Consider the following 19,723-nt stretch of genomic DNA (forward strand, 5'->3'; position numbering starts at 1 on the left):
AGGTGATGCTCACAGATGAATGTCGCTGGTAACTTTCCTTCGGAGACTAATTGCACTTCTCCCTTAACACAGTGTTTCCAGAAGCCCCAAGAGCTTACAGCATGACTCTGTAAACCCTATCTCTCACTTTGGCACAGTATTGTGCTGCCATTGTGCTCAGCGGACCTGCTGAAAGATTAATTACAACTGAAGAAATGTATCTTTTAACTGTCTCATTACATAAAGAATTCATAGTGAAGTTAACGTCCGCATAATTTAATGATGTACGGATTTTAATTATATAGTATGCTGTTAATTGTACAGCTATTTTTAGATCAGGCTCCTAACTTGTTCATTTAAATGAATAGCTCATATGCTTGAGGGACTAAAATACAGGCTTTCCTAGAAAGTCAGAGATTCTTGAGACCTCTGAAAAAATATTCTAAAGTGGTAGGATATTTTTATGATATTTGCCTTTCTTTACAACGAGACTGACCTATACTTTGCCTTCATTGCTTAGGTTTTCTGACACATAGAATTCAACTATTTTTGGTAATTAAAAAAAAAAAAAGTATAAGAAAGAGAGATCTCTGTGCTGAATAATGGACAGAAATTGAATGGCTGTGTTTACCTTGAAAGTTGTTAGGATTTTTTTCTCAGGAGAATTAGACACAAGTTATTTCTGAATAGAAGGGCTGTCCCTGGCTGTAATTAGTCACATGGGCTTAGTTCCCAGGAAATTTTTCCTTCAGTGTGCTTGAAAGTGTGTGAATTTTCATATTGTCGAACTTACCTTGAAATTTTATCTCTGTTTCCCCATCTGTCCCTCTCCTAAATTAAGAAATCTCAAGTTTAGTTTGTTCTTTTCCCATTAGATTAGGGGGCCTGCCAAAAAAAGTGCACATGTTCATGCCCATATACTCTCTCTCTCTCTCTCCATGGATCCTTCCAATCCTGGGCAGCACTTTTAATGACAGAATTAACTGCTTTGTAATTATGCAGGGAGACAGACACCATGATGTGATTTGGGTCTTTGCCAGCAAATGGAAACCAGGAAATAGAAATGAGGAGGCTGCCAGTGGGAGTGATGAGAGAAGTTTCTCGAAGTCATCAGCATGCAAAGCAGAGAATTACCTGTGACTCATTGCATACTACAAACTTGGTTGTACCATTAGCCACGCTGTATCACCATTAGGAGCACCCATTTTTCTTTCTTTTTATAGAATACTAGGGGCTCAGTGCATGAAATTTGTGCATGGGAGGAGGTTCCCCTCAGCCCAGCCTGCAACCTCTCCAATCTGGGACCCCTCGGGGGAATGCTCAATTGCCGGTTTAGGATTGGGCCTATACCGGCAGTCGGACAGCCCTCTCACAATCCAGGACCGCTGGCTCCTAACTGCTCACCTGCCTGCCTGCCTGATTGCCCCTAACCGCCTCTGCCTGCCGACCTCATCGCCCCTAACTGACGCCCCTGCCAGCCTGGTCACCCCCAATTGCCCGCCGCTCGCCAGCCTGGTCGCCCCCAACTGCCCCCTCTGCCGACCTGGTCACCCCTCACTGTCCTGCTCTGCCGGCCTGGTTGCCCCCAACTGCCCCCCTCTGCTAGTGTGGTTGCCCCTCACAGCCCCCCCCCCCCCCCCCGCTGGCCTGGTCGCCCCAAACTACCCCCCCCTGCTGGCCTGGTCACCCCCAACTACCCCACCCTGCCAGCTTGGTCGCCCCTCACGGCCCCCCATGCTGGCCTGGTCACCCTTCAACTGCCCCCCCCTTTGCTGGCCTAGTCACCCCTCACTGCCCCCCTCTACCGGCCTGTTCGCCCCTCACTGCTCCCCCTGCCGGCCTGGTTGCCGCCAACTATGCTCCCTGCCAGCCTTGTCGCCCCTCACTGCCCCCCCTGCCGCCCTGGTTGCCCCATGCAGCCTGCTGTTCAGTCCTTTGGTCGTCCCTCACTAACCCCACTGCCGGCCTTGTTTCCCCATTCAGCCTGTTCGGTAGTCCGTTCAGCTGTTTCGGATGTGACGGCCCCTGGCTCTTTATATATATAGATAAGACACTCGTGAACCTGCCAGGTTTTCTAGTTACCCCAACAAATTTTGGTAGAACTTTGTTGCCTTTAACTTTCTCTCCTGACTTTGAGCTGGAGTGTTCTCTTTACCTGTGACTCCATTGTCAATGTCATCTGACATACTGAGCCCCAATAAGCTTAGACAAGAGTGTTCAACTTCATTATATGGCCCTATATTTGCTCTAAATGGAGCACTAAAGAGTCTTGAAACTTTAATTGCTACTTTGAATTGGAGGGATATCTAGGAGGGAGGAGGGAATACCAATGGAAAACTTGAGTTTAGTTCTTATAAGTATGATGCATTTATATAGAATGTATCACATCACCTTTGAATAATGTGGAAATAGTGCTAGGGAAGAATAGTATACTAATTGTGAGCTTAACTGGCTAAGTTAATATCTTGGCTCCACCACTGACTAGGAATGAGACTTTGGACAAATTATTTAAATTCTTAGTGACTCAGTTTTTTCATTTCTAAGATGGTGATAGCAATCTTATAGGTACATTCTGAAAATTCGGTGAGTTAGTACATGTGAAGGGCTTAGAATGGTGCCTGATACATGTAAGTACTCAATGTTAGCTGCTGTTCCTTTACAGAAGTGGACCTTTCTGAGTGTTCACCTGACTTTATACAACTATTAAACTAGTATTTCTGAGACTTTAGAAATTTGGGTACATTTACAGTTTTTGCCATATTCACATAGCACTACACATCTATAATAATAAAAGCATAATATGCTAATTAGACTGGTTGACCTTCTGGATGAAGCCAGGGCTGCGAGGGAAGCCCGGGTCCCTGGTGCCAGGGGGAAGCTGGTGCCGGCAGCCGGGGGAAGGAAGGCCTACTCTTGCATGAATTTCATGCATCAGGCCTCTAGTACTAATAATAAATATACAATATTTACTTGATACTTTTAAAAATGTCACTTAATTATGTTTTTAAAGGAAATTAATACATCTACTTCAAATGATAAACTAGAATTTCTTGTCATAAATAAAAAGTATTTATTAAAATAATACATAATTGTTAAAGAAAAAATTGTTTTGCATACTACTAAAGTCATCTCACATGTGTTAAGCACACTTCTTTTCAGGAGACAAGGCATTAGATGTTGTCAACATTTAAAGACCTATTGTGTCCTGTATCCTTTAAGTCTAAATTTTCTGAAAACAATAAAGAAAAAAGTATCCTCATTCATAGTGAGGAAAGCTCAAATTAAATCAAACCTATTTGACTACCCAACCCTAGATATACTAGTAATATTAGGGAATATAGGCAGGGCTTGGATTTGAGTAGTTTATTAATAATTCATTCAACAATTTACTGAGTAAATTTTGTACAGAGCAATTTTGAGGTGAAAAGAGAGAAACAGTTCTGCTTTAAAGCAATGTACCAGATATCCTGACACAAACAGTTCCCTAGTCCTCCATGTGAACCGTGCAGTCGCAAAGGGGGTGACATTTCATAAATAGATATACAGTGTACCTGTGGCAATAAAATTTCATGGGGGGCGGGGGAATTAAGGAAAAAATATCTTAAAGTCTACTTAGGTGGGCTATAATGGGGAAAAAATTATTTTTAAAGGTTAAAAGCATTGATGTAGACCAAATGTAGGGCCATATAAAGCAAAGCTTGAAATCTGAAACCTTAGAGCTTCAGAACCAGAAATAGACTTGTAAAAATTATTTCTTATCTCCTTGGGGTGACTGCAAGAATGAGCCTAAATGTTCACTTAAAAGCCCCCGGATGCTTAAAGATAGCATTGAGGGAATGTGGCATCTTTTTAAAATACTATGCTAAATATTTCTTTTTCAGATTTTAAAAAATGTGTCATGGTTCCAAGTCTTCCCATTCTGATCAATCTCCTGTCAACAGATCACAAAGCAATATTCTATCAAGTGCCAAATGATTGGTAGACACAATGAGTTCACTCCATTCCATAATAAGCATTGGAAAATTAAGGGGGAAATTTATGGGAGGAGATGAGAATTGAACTGGGATTTGAAGTTTTGGCCAAAAGAACATTCTTGATTTGGAGGATGAAGTTGAGGGTGGGTGGGAGAGGTGGAATTGAGTATAGTTCTGCCATTATTCGGGTGCTTAATAAATATTTGTCAAATGTATGTTTGTTGAGTAAGAGAGTGATTATAGAGCTGTAAGTTGCCTGAGACAAGCAAAGTATAGTAACATGTACCCACCATTATAGTATACAGAGTATTTTCACTACCCTAAAAAGTCACCTGTGCTGCACCTATTCATCCCTCTCACCCCCTCCCCAGAGCCCCTGGAAACCACTGATATTGTTACTGTCTATAGTTTTGGCTTTTCCAGAATGTCATATAGTTGGAATCATACAGTATGTAGCCCTTTCAGACTGGTTTCTTTCACTTAGTCATATGCACTTAAGATTCCTCTGTGTCTTCTCATGGCTTGATAGCACATTTCTTTTTTGTGCCAAAAACATTGTCATTTTTGGCAATTATTAATAAAGCTGCTAGAAATAAAAATTAAAAAAAAGAATCTGTCAGTGTGAATCCTCATGCTTTGGAGATATTGTCCTCTTGCCCTTACCTAGTGCTTTTAAATTTGATGACTCTAGTTCAAGATTATGTGCTAGTTAGAGAGCAGAATTTAATGTGTCCCTATAGGATTCTCTAATGTTAAAAGATGTTTCTTATTCACGTTGTCAAATGGGATCAGACGGCTTTAAAAATCACTTCTGTGCAGTGGGAGAGCTAGTGGGCTGCCTGGAATTCTTGAGGAATAGTTCCAACTGTGCAAGAGTAAGTAGGCTCCTGTGGGCCACTGGCAACATCGAAATTATCCAGAGAAGACTAACAGGCCAACTCCTATGGAGATCTAACTTGGGACATTCCTGACCTTGATGTCCAAAGGTCTTAAGCCAGCACTTGAACAAAAGATTACATTTTAGCCGGTATTTTTAGGCTTTGCTCAGCCTCTGGAGCAGCCACATGAGGAGGCAAATCTCTGAGTGTACATTGGGAGTCCTGCCAACAGCAGCTGCCTTCCCCATCCAGCTGTTCAACCGCAGGGATTGTTTTTCTTCAGTGGAGGGAGAAGTAGGTTCTAACACTCTCCATCTGTCTGCACATTGAAAGACTTTTCTTTCAATATAGCCTATCTTGTCTCTGTCCCTGTACTGTTTTTCCCTCACTTCATCCTTCTGTCCTGACTGCTGCCACCGAATATACAATCAGCCCGATGTTCGTTCACTATTCAAGGCTGCTTACACCTATTTGCAGCCTTGAATCAGGGCTCCCAAATATATATGGTCTTGTCTTGGTCTTGGTTCAGCTATAACCTCGTCAAAATGCACTCTTTGCAGTGGGTAGGACTTGTAGGACCTTAAGAGTACAGAGGGTTCATCTGCTTATTTGCCTCACTTCCTTTCAGCAGTAGTTGGCCACTTACCTGAGCTGAGGAAAGGAAGAGTTATAAAAATGGGTGTGATGTCAGTGCTTTTATTTTTGGGGGTTGTGGGAGGTCTTCACTTGCTCGATGGCTGGTGCTTGAAATGTCCTGAGTTAGGGGGAGAAAATCCTTTTCTTATCTTTGATATAGGTAAGACTTAAAATACACCCTCACCCCTCCCCACCCCATGGTGTGATAACACTTAAGCTAATGCACAGAAACCTGTAACGGACTTCTACCAGGTTTTTTTCAGAGAACAGTTTTGATGATGGATTGTGTACTGGGGGATCGTAAAGGGGTGGGGCGGGGAAGGCTATAAGAAGGGATAATCCAACATTATCAAATTTTGCCTGTTGAACAGACTCACTTCTGGCTGTCTCTCCAAGGCTGTGGCAAAGTATACTTGGTTAGGGCAGGCTCCTGACTCCGTACACATCTCATACAGTCTTTCTTTTTTCACTCTCTTGACAATGTAAAATAAAGAGTGATCTATTTATTGATAATGCAATGTTGGGATGCAGAAATCAGGCCACACCATGATCTAACACCAACCAAAGCAACAGTATAACAACTGTAAGAGCCCAACCCTGAAATGGCATGTTAAGTGCTTTTCCTGTGCTATTTCATTTCATCTCCACAAGAACCCGGCAAAGTAAGTGCCAGTGTTATGCTCTTTTACAGACGCGGGAACTGAAGGCCACAGACAGTAATTAACTTGTTGAGACAACATAGCTAGTAGATGGAAGAGCCAGTCCTCAAACCAAGCCTGCGTGATTCTAGGCTGTGCTCCATAACCACTGTCCCATGTTGCCTCTCCATTTCAAAGTATGAGACTGCATAGCATTCTGAGTTCACCTTGTTTTAGAAAGTATGTTTTTTTTTCTATTTTTAGTTTTGGTTTAATGAATTTATTGCTGTAACATTGGTTAATAAAATTATTTAGGTTTCAGGTGTACAGTTTCGTCATACATCATCTGTATATTGTATTGTGTGTTTACCACCCCAAGTTAAATCTCCCTGCATCACCATTTATCTATCCCTCCCTCTGGTAATCAACATACTGTTGTCTGTGTCTATGAGTTTTATTTTGTTTTATTAATCCCTTAACCTTTTTCAGCCAGCACCCCCAAACATGTTCTCCTCTAACATGTCAGTCTGTTTTCTGTATCTATGAGTCTGTTTCTATTTTGTTAGTTCCTTTTTTTCATTAGATTCCATATATGAGTGAAAACATACGGGACTTGTCTTTCTCTGACTGGCTTATTTCACTTAGTATAATAGTCTCCAGGTCCATCCATGCTGTTGCAAAAGGTAAGATTTCCTTCTTTTTATGGCCCAGTAGTATTCCATTGTGTAAATGTACCACAGTTTCCTTATCCACTCATCTACTGATGGACACTTGGGCTGCTTCCAAATCTTGACTATTGTTAAAAAAAACAACAACCTGTAATGAACATAGGGCTGCATATATTCTTTTGAATTAATGTTTCAGGTTTCTTCAGATATATTCCCAGAAGTGGAATCGCTGGGTCATAAGGCAGTTCTATTTTTAGTTTTTTGAGGTAGCTTCATATTGCTTTCCACAGTGGCTATACCAATCTGCATTTTCTTCACATCCTTGCCAACACTTGTTATTTGTTGTTTTTATTGATGATAGCCATTCTGACAGGTGTGAGGTGATATCTCCTTATGGATTTAATTTGTATTTCTCTGATGACTAGTGGCATTGAGCATCTTTTCACATGATGTTGGCCATCTGAATGTCCTCTTTGAAAAAGTCTTTTCAGGTCCTTTGCTTATTTTTTAATTGGATTGTTTGATTTTTTTTTGGTGTGTGTGTGTGTGTGTGTGTTGAGTTGTATAAATTCTTTATACATTTTGGATATTAACCCCTTATCAGATGTATCATTGGTGAATATGTTCTCCCAGTCAGGGGGTTGTCTTTTCATTTTGTTGATGGTTTTCTTTGCAGTGCAAAAACTTTTTAGTTTGATGTAGTCCCATTTGTTTATTTTTTATTTTGTTTCTCTTGCTGGAGGAGATATATCAGAAAAAATATTCCTATGAGAAATGTCTGAGATTTTATTGCCTGTGTTTTCTTCTGTTTTTTTGTTTTGTTTTGTTTTGTTTTTTATGGTTTCAAGTCTAACATTTAAGTATTTAATCCATTTTGAATTTATTCTTGTGTATGGTGTAAGAAGGTGATCTAGTTTCACTTTTTTCCCACATATTTGTTCAATTTTCTTAGCACCACTTATTGACTATCCTTACCCTATTGTATATTCTTGCCTCCTTTGTCAAATATTAATTGACCATAAAGATATGGGTTTATTTCTGGGCTCTCAATTTTTTTCCATTGATCTGTATGTCTGTTTTTATGATAGTACCAAGCTGCTTGTGATTACTATGGCCTTGTAGTATACTTTGATATCAGGTAGCGTGATTCCTCCAACTTCGTTCTTTTTTTCTGAAGATTGCTATGGCTATTCAGGGTGTTTTGTGGTTCCATGTAAATTTTTGGAATAGTTGTTCTAGTTCTATGAAATATGCCATTGGTATCTTGATAGGAATTGTGTTGAATATACAGGTTGCTTTGGGTAGTAAGGATGATTTAATGATCTTAATACTTCCAATCCATGAACACGGTATATGTTTCCACTTATTCGTATCTTCTTCATTTTCTTTCTTTAGTGTCTTATAATTTTCCAAGTACAGGTCTTTTACATCCTTGGTTAAATTTTTTCTGGGTATTTTATTTTATTTTTTTATGCAGTTGTAAATGGAATTGTTTTCTTTAGTTTCTTTTTCTGATAGTTTATTATTGGTGTATAAAAAAAAGCAATTGATTCCTGGATATTTACTTTGTATCCTGCTACTTTACTGAATTCATTTATCAGTTCTAGTAGTTTTTGGGTGGAATCTTTAGGATTCTCTACATACAGTATCATGTCACCTGCAAATAATGACAGTTTTCTTTCTTTTCCCATTTGAATGCCTTTTATTTGCTTGTTCTTGTCTACTTACTGTGGCTAGAACTTCCAGTACTATGTTGAATAAGAATGGAGAAAACAAACATCCTTGTCTTGTTCTCCATCTTAAGGTAAACACTTGTAGTTTTTGCCAATTGAGTATGACATTGTCTGTAGATTTGCCATATATGGCTTTTATTACATTGAAGCATGTGAAGAACGAAAAGAATAGTTTTGGAAAAACAAAAATAAAATTTAGAAATGGGATAATTGTCTTTGAAGTTAAAAACTCATTACATGAATGATGTATTAGATTAGAACAAAAATTAATGAATTATAGGATGGATTTAAGGAAAACACTTTTATTTTTTTTAATTTTTTTTTTAATTAAATCTTTATTGTTCAGATTATTACATTTGTTCCTCTTCCCCCCCCCCCATAACTCCCCTCCTCCCAGTTCCTACCCCACCCTCCGCCCTCACTCCCCACCCACTGTCCTCATCCATAGGTGCACGATTTTTGTCCAGTCTCTTCCCGCATCTCCCACACCCCTTTCCCCCCCAGGAATAGTCAGTCCATTCCCTTTCTATGTCCCTGATTCTATTATAATCGACAGTTCATTCTGTTCATCAGATTATTTATTCACTTGATTCTTAGATTCACTTGTTGATAGATGCATATTTGTTGTTCATAAATTGTATCTTTACCTTTTTCTTCCTCTTCCTCTTCTTAAAGGATACCTTTCAGCATTTCATATAATCCTGGTTTGGTGGTGATGAACTCCTTTAGCTTTTCCTTATCTGTGAAGCTCTTTATCTGACCTTCAATTCTGAATGATAGCTTTGCTGGATAAAGTAATCTTGGTTGTAGGTTCTTGGTATTCATCACTTTGAATATTTCTTGCCACTCCCTTCTGGCCTGCAAAGTTTCTGTTGAGAAATCAGCTGACAGTCGTATGGGTATTCCCTTGTAGGTAACTGAGTTTCTTTCTCTTGCTGCTTTTAAGATTCTCTCTTTGTCTTTTGCTCTTGGCATTTTAATTACGATGTGTCTTGGTGTGGTCCTCTTTGGATTCCTTTTGTTTGGGGTTCTCCGCGCTTCTTGGACCTGTAAGTCCATTTCTTTCACCAGGTGGGGGAAGTTTTCTGTCATTATTTCTTCAAATAGGTTTTCAATATCTTGTTCTCTCTCATCTTCTGGCACCCCTATAATTCTGATGTTGGTACGCTTGAAGCTGTCCCAGAAGCTCCTTACACTATCCTCGCATTTTTGGATTCTTTTTTCATTCCGCCCCTCCGGTTGGGTGTTTTTTGCTTCCTCGCATTTCAAATCATTGACTTGATTCTTGCGCTCCTCTGGTCTGCTGTCGGGAGTCTGTATAATATTCATTATTTCAGTCCGTGTATGCTTAATTTCTAGTTGGTTCCCCAATATAACATCGAGGGTCTCATTAGTTTTCTTGTAGATCTCATTAAGTTTATCGGCGGCTTCTAAACAGTTCTTGAGAGACCTTAAAAGTGTGGTTCTGAACTCTATATCTTCCATTGACAATTTTGTCCTGTTTCTTTGTCTCCGCATTTTGTTATGCTTCCTTGGTGCACCCCCTAGTGGTCTTTGTTCGCAGTCTTATAGTTAAATCTTGATTGTTGTAGCTAATTCCAGGGAGGGTTTGACCTCCAGGCCAAGTGGCTATGAGAATCAGCTGTGTCAGCAGTGAGAGAACTTCTGTCCTCTAGGGAGGTGCTAATCTAGCCTTTGCCTGAGGCTATCCGGCAAATGCCTCTGTGCAGGGCTTGGGCGGGGTGGGTCGAACAGGATCAACAGGGTGGGCTGGAGAGAGCAGTTATGGCGGCTCTCAGTCCTGTCCCCAGGGGCTCTGCCTCTCTGAGTCCCAGCACCCGCTGCAAAGCTCAGAGAGAAAGCTGCACTCGCTCTGACCGAAGCCAGACAGTCCCGCTTCTCCCGTTTGAGTCTGGGTCCCTAAAGACTCGCCTGTATCTGGAGCTCAGAGTCTGCGACTCCCTCCCGATTGAAAACGCCAGCCGCGCCCTCCGCCGCCAGCCCGCTCCGTGCACTCCGCACCTCAGAATTTGACTTCAGCACTGCGCCTCCTCTGAGTGTCCGTATGCGTTTCTCTTTCCTCCTAGTTGTAGGATTTCCACTCAGCCAGCGTTCCTGTGGTTTTGGGTGATGTCCCTTCCGTTTTTTGGTTTCACTTTTGAAGTAGTTGTTCAAAGCAGCAAACTCCGGCGTTAACCTATGCCGCCATCTTGGCTCTCCTGCTGAATCACTTTCTTACCGGAAAACACTTTTAGTATAAACACAAGAGATGAAGAGATCAGGAAACATAGGGGATAGAATAAGGTCTCCCAATACATCTCATATAAGAGTTCCAGAGTGACTCAATGAAGGAGGTCAATGCTATAATGGCTCAAAATTTTAAAAACTTGTTTAAGTCTTTTATCATTAGGCTCATGAAACATAGCTAATTCCAAACAGGTTAAATAAAAAGTGCCACACTTAGGTGCACACTGATGAAACTATTGAATATCAAAGAGTAATCTAAAAGGAACCAGAGACAAAAAGTAAATTACTTATATAGGGATTACTGTCAGATTGATAGTAGAGTTCTTATCAGTAACAGATGTTAATAAATAAACAAATAAACAAACAAACAAAACAGATGTTAAGAGACAGTGAAATCATATCTTCAAAGGGTTGAAGTAAAATGACAGTCTATAATTCAGTACCCAGCTATATTATCATTCAAGAGTGAGAATGAAGTAAAGATATTTTCAGGCAAGACTAAGAGATTTTACTACTCAGTAATCCCAGCTGAAATAACTAATAAATGTGGTGCATCGATAGCAATATCCAATTTTTAGATCTTGAATCAGAAAGTAGAAATTAAGAAGCAATGCTGAAAAAGGAAATTGGTGACATGCTGATAAATCTAAATAAAAACAAGCATTGGATGTTTTAAAAAATGGAAAGAGACTGTATTAGTCAAGGTTCTCCAGAGAAACAGAACGATAGGGTGTATATGTTGTGTATGTGTGTATATGTATGCATGTGTGTGTGTGGTGTGTGTGTGTGTGTGTGCGCGTATGTGTAGAGCAAGAGAGATGGAGGAGAGATTTATTATAAGAAATTGGCTTCCATGATCGTAGAAACTGATAATTCCTAAGCTTTACAGTTGGCAAGCTGGAGATTCAGGAAAGCCAGTGGAGTAAGTCCAGCCCAAAGGCCTGCTGGCTTGAGACCCAGGAGAAGCCAATATAAAGGCAGGACAATACTAATGCTCCCGCATGAAGGTCATCAGGCATAAAGACTTCTTTTCTGCTCAGTCTTTTTGTCCTAGTCAGGCCTTTAAGTGAGCAGATAAGGCTCACCCATACAAGGAGGGCCATTTGCTTTACCCAATCTACTGATTCAACTGTTAATCTCATCCAGAAACACTCTTCCAGACACACCCAGAGTAATGTTGGACCAAATTTTTAGGCCTCTCTGGCCCAGTTAATTTGACATAAAGTTAACCATCCCAAAATTAACTGAGAAATTGTTTCTGTGGACAAGTTGTTTGGACAAAAATAATAAATACAATAACGTAGGTTGATCAGGGAGTGGGGGGCTTCCTGATTAGAGTAAGTGCATTCTAAGCTGTTTAGAATTTTTTTGGAGAGGACTTCTAAAGAAATAGACATAAACTATATTATTTGCAAGTGAATAAAAAGAGAAATGAGGAATAAAGAAAATTTAAGCTACTTGATGGTAATAGTAAATGGGAAAGAGAGAGGGAAGAGAATGGTTAGCAGAACATGGGAAATAAGAGGGTAAACATAATTCTAATGTGTCAGTTACAAGTAGATAATTTCATATCTAGTTTTGAAAAAGTAATGATATAGATTTAAATACTACAACTAAAAATCTTGAGCTCTGGCTGGGTGGCTCAGTTGGCTGGAGCATCATTCTCTACACCAAAAAGATTTCGGATTCAATTCCTAGTCAGTGCACTTACCTAGGCTGCAGGTTTGCTCCCTGGTGGGGCAACTACGGGAGATTGATGCTTCTCTCACATTGATGTCTCTTTCTCCCTCTTCCTCTCCCCACCCCCTTCCTCTCTCTTTAAAAATCAATAAAAACATATCCTTAGGTGAGGATTAAAAAATGTATATTGACCTACTTGATACACCTGAAACCTGTACCTCAAAAATAGGAGATTCAATATTTTTTTAATATATTTTCATTGATTTCAGAGAGAAAGGAAGAGGGAGAGAGAGATGGAAACATCAATGGTGAGAGAGAATCATTGATCCGCTGCCTTCTTTTTTTTTTTTTAAATATATTTATTGGTTTCAGAGAGGAAGGGAGAAGGAGAAAGAGATAGAAACATCAATGATGAGAGAGAATCATTGATCGGCTGCCTCCTGCATGCCCCCTACTGGGGATTGAGCCCGCACCCCAAGCATATGCTCTTGCAGGACTCGAACCTGGGACCCTTCAGTCCGCAGGCTGACGCTTTATCCACTGAGCCAAGGCGGCTAGGGCTGATCGCTGCCTTCTGCACGCCTCCTACTGGGGATCGAGCCCACAACCCAGGCATGTGCTCTTGACTGGAATCAAACCCGGGGACCCTTCAGTTCACAGGCCAACACTCTATCTACTGAACCAAACCGGCTAGGGCGATTCAGTAGTTTTTTAAAGACAGAAAACATTTGTAAAAATTGTTTGCATATAAAAACACAAAGGAAGTAAAATACGCCAAAATTAACATAAACATTGCATACTTTGACCATGATGTAATCAAATTAGAAATATAAAAAATTGAAATACTTTTTAAAATAATTTATCAATCAAAGATGAAATATGGAAACTATAAAATGTTTATAAATGACAACAAAACTTTTGGCATGTAGTTAAAGCAGAATTAATTATAAAGCAGGAAAAATTATAGAAATTATTATTATTTATTTATTTATTTATTTTTTGCAGAGTAACTAGTTTATTCAAACTATTGGACAGAGCTCCCACCATGGAAGCTGAGCCTTGAAGCTGAGCAGGGTGGGGATGACCAGGTATCAGAAGGTAAAGGAGCTTAGCTGAGCAACAGGAGCTGCATTAGGGTGAGGGCCAGCAGGAGAGGCCAGGCCCCATGGCACCCAGCTCCATTCATGGCCTCAGCATAGAACCTGGCCACCTCCTCGTTGGGGTGGCCCTGGGCCAGGTCAAACAAACCACATCTGGATGCAGTGGGTACTGCCTCGGCTGTTGTTGCTGACTTTGTAGAAGTAACTCCAGATTTCATTGCACAGAGCAGCAGCGTGGGGAAGTAGAAGTCAAAGCGGTGGCAGGCAGCCTTCGCTGGGCACTCTTTAGATCCGAGGTCCAGTTCCAGCCCTTGTGCCAGTTACTCTTGCAGGTGTAGAAGGTGCGACAGTCTTCCCATCAGCTCTCACAGTCCTCTTTGCACAGGGGTACATTCAGGATCCTCTCTGTGCCAGCTCAGGTTCACCTCTTGGGTCCAGGGCCCCAGGTTGGAGCACTCATACAGGCAGGTGTCCTGGATGAAGTGGCACTTGCAGGCGGGTTTCATCAGGCCAGAGTGGTCCCAGTTGAATCTGTACAGGTAGGAAACATCTTTATGGCTTCCTTGCTGTGTTGACAGAGCAGGCATTCTTCTTCCAGGGACTGCACTGCTCATGCAGCTTGTCCTCCGGGCTTGGCTTTTCCTTGTGTTGCTTGGCATCCATGCAGACATTGAGAAGCTCAGTCCTGGGCCCGGCTGCCCATACTTCAGCCCGCCACACCAGAAGGAGCCACAGCTGTGTTGTCATCATTCGAGCCATGTCAGACCCTGAAGGAAGAGCTGTAGTCAGTGACTTATAGAGATTATTATGCTAAGTGAAATAAGCCAGTCATAGAAAGACAAATACCATATGACCTCACTTATATATGGAATCTAATGAACAAAATAGACTGATGAACAAATTAGAAACAGAGGCGTGGATACATGGAACAGACTGACAGCTGTGAGGAGGGGAGAGGAACTAGATGAAAGAAGGTGAAGGGATTAGCCAAAGAGCTTATATGCATAACCCATAGACACAGACAACAGTGTGGTGATGGCCATAGGAAAGGGGATGCGGGGTCTGGGTGGATGTGGGCAAAGGGCAGGTGGGGGCAGGGTGGAGAAGGGGACATCTGTAATAGTGTCAACAATTTTAAAAAAGTATATGTTAAAATCAAACATTGAAAACTTATTCAATAAAAATAGTTAGCAAAAGAATAATGTAGCAAATTCAAAGTAGAAAGCAGGGAAGTAATGATCACAAAAACATAAATGAAATGTAATAGTAGAGAGAATCAACAAAACCAAAGTTTGTTTCTAGAACATAGTAATAAATCAACCTCTAGGAAGACTGATACATTTAAAAAGTTTAGAAAAAATAATATTAGAGTATTTAAAGTAAATTTAATTGCAGATCCAGAAATTAAATCAGAGTGGTGGATGGGTAAATGTTTATTATATCAGGCTCCAGACTTCTTTTTGTTAGAAATATTTCACACTTAAAAATAGCAAAATCTTTCTTTAGGTATTGTGTCTTAGTCCAGGCATTGCCTGTTGCCTGTCCTCTAGCTTTAACAGGTACCAGTTCTGTCCTATTCTTAAGCATCTAGCTCCACGTGACTCATGCATTCCTGCTTTGCACATGCTTGGTGGGAAGTTGAAGCAGTAGCAGGTAAACTATGAAATCAACAGAATAAATGCCTCTGGCAGAGGTTAGGGAAAACAAGACTCCTGTCCACGAATGGTCAGAAAGATGGGTGAAGATGGACAAAGCTAGTCACTGGCCCCAGGGATAGCTTCGATGAAAGGCACAGGCTTTCTTGAGTCCTCTCATCCCCAACCCTCTCAAGATTCTCCAATTGCCTTTCCTTATCTGGTTGATATTATTGTTCATCCCTTTTGCAGTTCCAAAGCTTCAGAATATGTGTGTAAAATTAAATGTGCACTCTCTGGCTTCATCTGAGATGCAGGCATACTTTTTGCATGAATGTGGACTCAATGTATAGTTTTTACTATTCAATTTTAAATGACTGACTTCCTCTCTCAAGCTTCCTTCGATTTGAATAGTGTTCTATTCAATACATTCAAAGCATTTTTTAAAAGTTTATTGGCTATGATTCTTAAGTCTGATAAGCACACTATTCTAAAGTTTATATTGTGAGGAAAATTATGATGTCATTAGTTTCTTTTTTCTTTAATATTTCCCTTTCTTCCCTCATAAAATAAATGACCTAATTTTCTTATGTCCTAGAGTATTGTTCCTCTTCTTTTTTAAAAGGAGCCTTTGTTTTATTATTTTAGTTGATTATGAGGCCTGTAATTTTCCGTAGGATAACACTTTTGGTTATGCTGTGTGACCATTTAGATCACATGTGGGGAACATTTTTCCTGCCAAGGGCCATTGGGATACTTATCATTCACAGGCCATACAAAATTATCCACTTAAAAATTAGCCTGCTATCTTTGGTCATACATTTAATTAACTCACCCCTAATGCCTAATGATTTTTGGGCCTTATATGGCCCTTGGGCCAGACGTTCCCCACCACTATATGGATTAACAGTTTTTCCTCATACGGTATGGGGTCTGGAAGTTAGCAGTGTAGTGTCTCAGCAATGATCAGGTACAGGTACATGTGGAGAAGGTGCTATTGTTTCCTTGAGACACTGGGAGCATCATGGGTAATCTAAAAGAATGTGTCTGTCATTAGTATCTGGTGACTGAGTGCCAAACTAGAGAGAGTAAGTCCCCTGAGGGAAGGTGACCAAATGTCTGATCACTGCTCTCGTCCCTCGGATTCAGTTATGAAAACTGTGAGTTTACCACGTACGTTACTATAGATTGAACACTATTGCTGCAATAACCTATTCTTTTATAATAAGACAATGTGCTCTTTCATATTCCCAGTGTTTGTACCACTCATCCATGTTAATTTCCTTCAGCAATAATTTAGTCCAGCTAAAATGTATATGAAGTAAAAGCCTAATATGATTTGGTTCTTAATATTTAAATATTAACAAAATACTAAATAACAACAAAATAGCTGTTGAAGGTATATTCCCTAGAGAATTACACAAGAAACCTTTGAGGTAGTAAGCTCAGATAATACAGTCACTTTCTACAGATGAAGACATTGAATTTGAAAGGTCCCGTATAGATAGGGCTGCATAGTTGTATAGATAGGCCTGCGTAGGCTTCCTTGGGTGGTGATGCTCACTTGGGATTCCAAATATGGCCTCTCTACTTGCAGTACAAACACTTCTACTATGACTGCTAAGTACATAAATGTTACTACAAGCGTGCAGTTATGTGACTAAAAGTAGGAAATAATTAAAATAATTATACTTCATATTTTTTCTTTGTGGATTCAGTACTATGCTTAAGTGAGAAAGTTGTCATTTCCTTATCTCTTCCCACAGTATTTGCTAACATTTATCACATCTGTCAGTGTTCTTATGGTACTGAACTTGATAAAGAACATAATCTAAAAAAAAAATTTTAAAGGCAAGCCAAAAATTATCTCAGAACCTGAAGGATGTAAATCTGTGGTCTATGTTTACTTCATTAATGAGGTGATTCTCCAATATGCATTTTAGATTGTACGGACCAGACCTTAAGCCATTTTACTAAATATCTGGGAACCATTCCACTGGAGGACTTGAAAGAATTGACTCCTAGTCACCACCTGCCTTAGCTTCAGGCTAGAGCAGTGATTTTTTCAACCTTTCTCATCTCATGGCACACACAAACTAATTACTAAAATTCTGCAGCACACCAAATATATATATATATATATATATATATATATATATAGCCAATCTGATAAAAAAAAAAAAGGTATAATTTTGATTCATTCACACTGGATGGCTACTGTTGTGTTGGCTGGTGTCATTTTTTAAAATTTGACAGTCTAAGGGCAAAGAGGTCAGTTCCCTTGACTAAATAGTCAGGCATTGCATGTTTTAAAAATTCTTGGGGCACACAGGTTGAAAATCGCTGGTCTAGAGACTTGAATTACTCTATTGCAGAGGATAAGGAGTTTTGGCTACTTTGGTTTTCATGTGCCTACAGTAGGCAGTGAGGCCAGCATCTCCTGCCTCAATTTTCAAAGAATGTGACCTGATATAGCATCCCTCATTAGATGCCTCCCGTAGCCTCTTCTATAACAGTTCTCTGGGATAAGGTCAATGTAATTTATAATTGGATGTCAGGAGACATTTTGGAACAAAAATTCATATATAAATGTATAGATTTTTTTTCTTATTTAAGATTCCCTCAATTGTCAGTCATTTTACCTACTTTTCTCACCTGTTAAATGGACATAACATTTTATGGCAGCTGATGAGAATTATTTGAGAAAGGTTTAGGATTCAGAGATGCTTTCTTGGCTGAAAGTTATTTTTATTGACACCGCTAAAGTCTTTGAATCTGAGCTGCCTTCACTAAGCTTTCTATATACATAAGCTTTGTTATAAAATACTTACCTGCCAAGGGTAAATATTTTCTTTTCTGATTGCTTTGTGGTGTTTGTTTGTTTTTTTCTCCAAGTGGGCTTTTCCAAAGCTAATGTATCTGCAAAGAGACATATGCTTTAGGCCTGTACTTGTTAATTTACCTTGGAAAATATTAGGTCAGCTTCAAATCTGGCAATGTGGCTTATAAACTTGGCAAAATGGACTAATTAAAAGCTTTCCATAGATTTATAACAAGGAAATGATTACTATCAGTAGTGTTTTCATTTTTACGGTTTGTGTATATATATATAGGTATATGTCACTTCTCATGTTGCATTTAAAGTATGTTGACTGTCTGCTAACAGTTCATCTCCTTTCTTCTACAGCCTCCAAGTCTGTTATAAATAGTCTGCTACGGGACCCTTCTCAGATTCCAGATGGAGTTCTAGCAAATCAGGTCTATCAGGTATTAATCACAGCTGTCTATTTTCAGTGGCAATGCTGTTATCTGCCTAGCAGAGTAAAGGATTTTAAACCTCATTTAATTACTGTCATCATAAACTATCACTGAGGTCAGGGTGCACCGTAATGGCAATGCAATATTTGTGAGAAGAGCATTTCACTTTTTAATAGCTTGCTTTTATAGTGAATAAAAAGCATGCATTTTTTGTTTTCTGTGATTAAATCTGCACAGCCTTTTAATAGCGTTTTTTTTGTGTGTGTGTTTTTTTTTTAAATTCAAGGATGCTGCTTTTAGTATACTGCTTAACTGTAATAGTTTTTGTAGTCGCCCCACCCCAGACCCCTTCTCTTATTTGTCTGCAGTGCATCGTGAACGACTGCTGTTATGGACCGCTGGTGGACTGCATCAAACAGTATCCTTGCCCATAAAATTTTAGGTGCACAATTGACGAGCTTAGACTCAGCGGAGGAGACGTGTCTAGCTTTAACATGACATAAAGTTCTGCTTCACAAAACACATATCATACTCTTCTATTTTACATTCAATCAACTGGAGGGTCACTGCAGACCATTCTTTTCCACAGCATAAGAAAAGCCAGATCGGCCCCGGGAAGATGTCAGTTCAGCAGCTGCACCTTCACATGCTTATTTCCAACTGCTTGGTTATCCATGAGTTTAAAGGTACAGAGTCCTTAGGCAGGTAGCATACTGGCTTGGAATGTATCTAACCATCCCAATGAACATATTTTAAAAATAGAACAAATTTCTATTTAAAATGAGCCAAATTCAGTTGAGTTTGCTAGAATAAATTTTGCCTGAAGTTAAAGGATGATGTGATTAAAATGTCGCCAGAGACCATCACATTTTAAAGGGCAGTAGACTCTCATTGCTTAAATGCTGACTAAAATCTGAGCTGTCACTTGGATCCCTAATAAACAGTTTTAGAGAAACCCGGCTAATTTTTCTCTTTGGATTGGATTTAAGGCTAAGAAAACATGCCCAGTCTTCATTAAAGACTTTGGGATTGCTAAAGAGTTAATGCTTACTTCTTAAAACAGGATTTGAGTGGACAGTAGTGACTTCATGACATAGGACATTATTCATCAATACATTTAGTAGTATTGTGGCAACACTAAGAATTTTAATGTAATCATTGGCTAACAATGCTACTTAAAGAGTAAATAATGGGTAATTTTCTAAATGAAAATTGTATCTATCTGAGCCCATGAGTCTCACATTTCTTTTTCTTTTTTAATATATTTTTATTGATTTCAGAGAGGAAGGGAGAGGGAG

At 39.6% G+C, this 19,723-nt stretch overlaps 1 protein-coding gene and 1 pseudogene across 1 annotated transcript in view; one reads left to right on the forward strand and one right to left on the reverse strand.

Annotated features, from left to right (window-relative positions):
- Nucleotides 1-19,723, forward strand: part of CDIN1 (CDAN1 interacting nuclease 1) — a 216,172-nt gene that overhangs the window by 82,571 nt on the left and 113,878 nt on the right. Inside the window, 2 exon segments of the mRNA XM_036296651.1 lie at nucleotides 18,355-18,434; nucleotides 18,794-18,843. Coding sequence (XP_036152544.1) covers nucleotides 18,355-18,434; nucleotides 18,794-18,843 — 130 coding nt within the window.
- Nucleotides 13,542-14,292, reverse strand: LOC118649516 (annotated as a pseudogene).

The sequence above is a fragment of the Myotis myotis genome, unplaced genomic scaffold (genome assembly GCF_014108235.1).
Source record: "Myotis myotis isolate mMyoMyo1 unplaced genomic scaffold, mMyoMyo1.p scaffold_m19_p_1, whole genome shotgun sequence".
In the NCBI taxonomy this organism is placed as follows: domain Eukaryota; kingdom Metazoa; phylum Chordata; class Mammalia; order Chiroptera; family Vespertilionidae; genus Myotis; species Myotis myotis.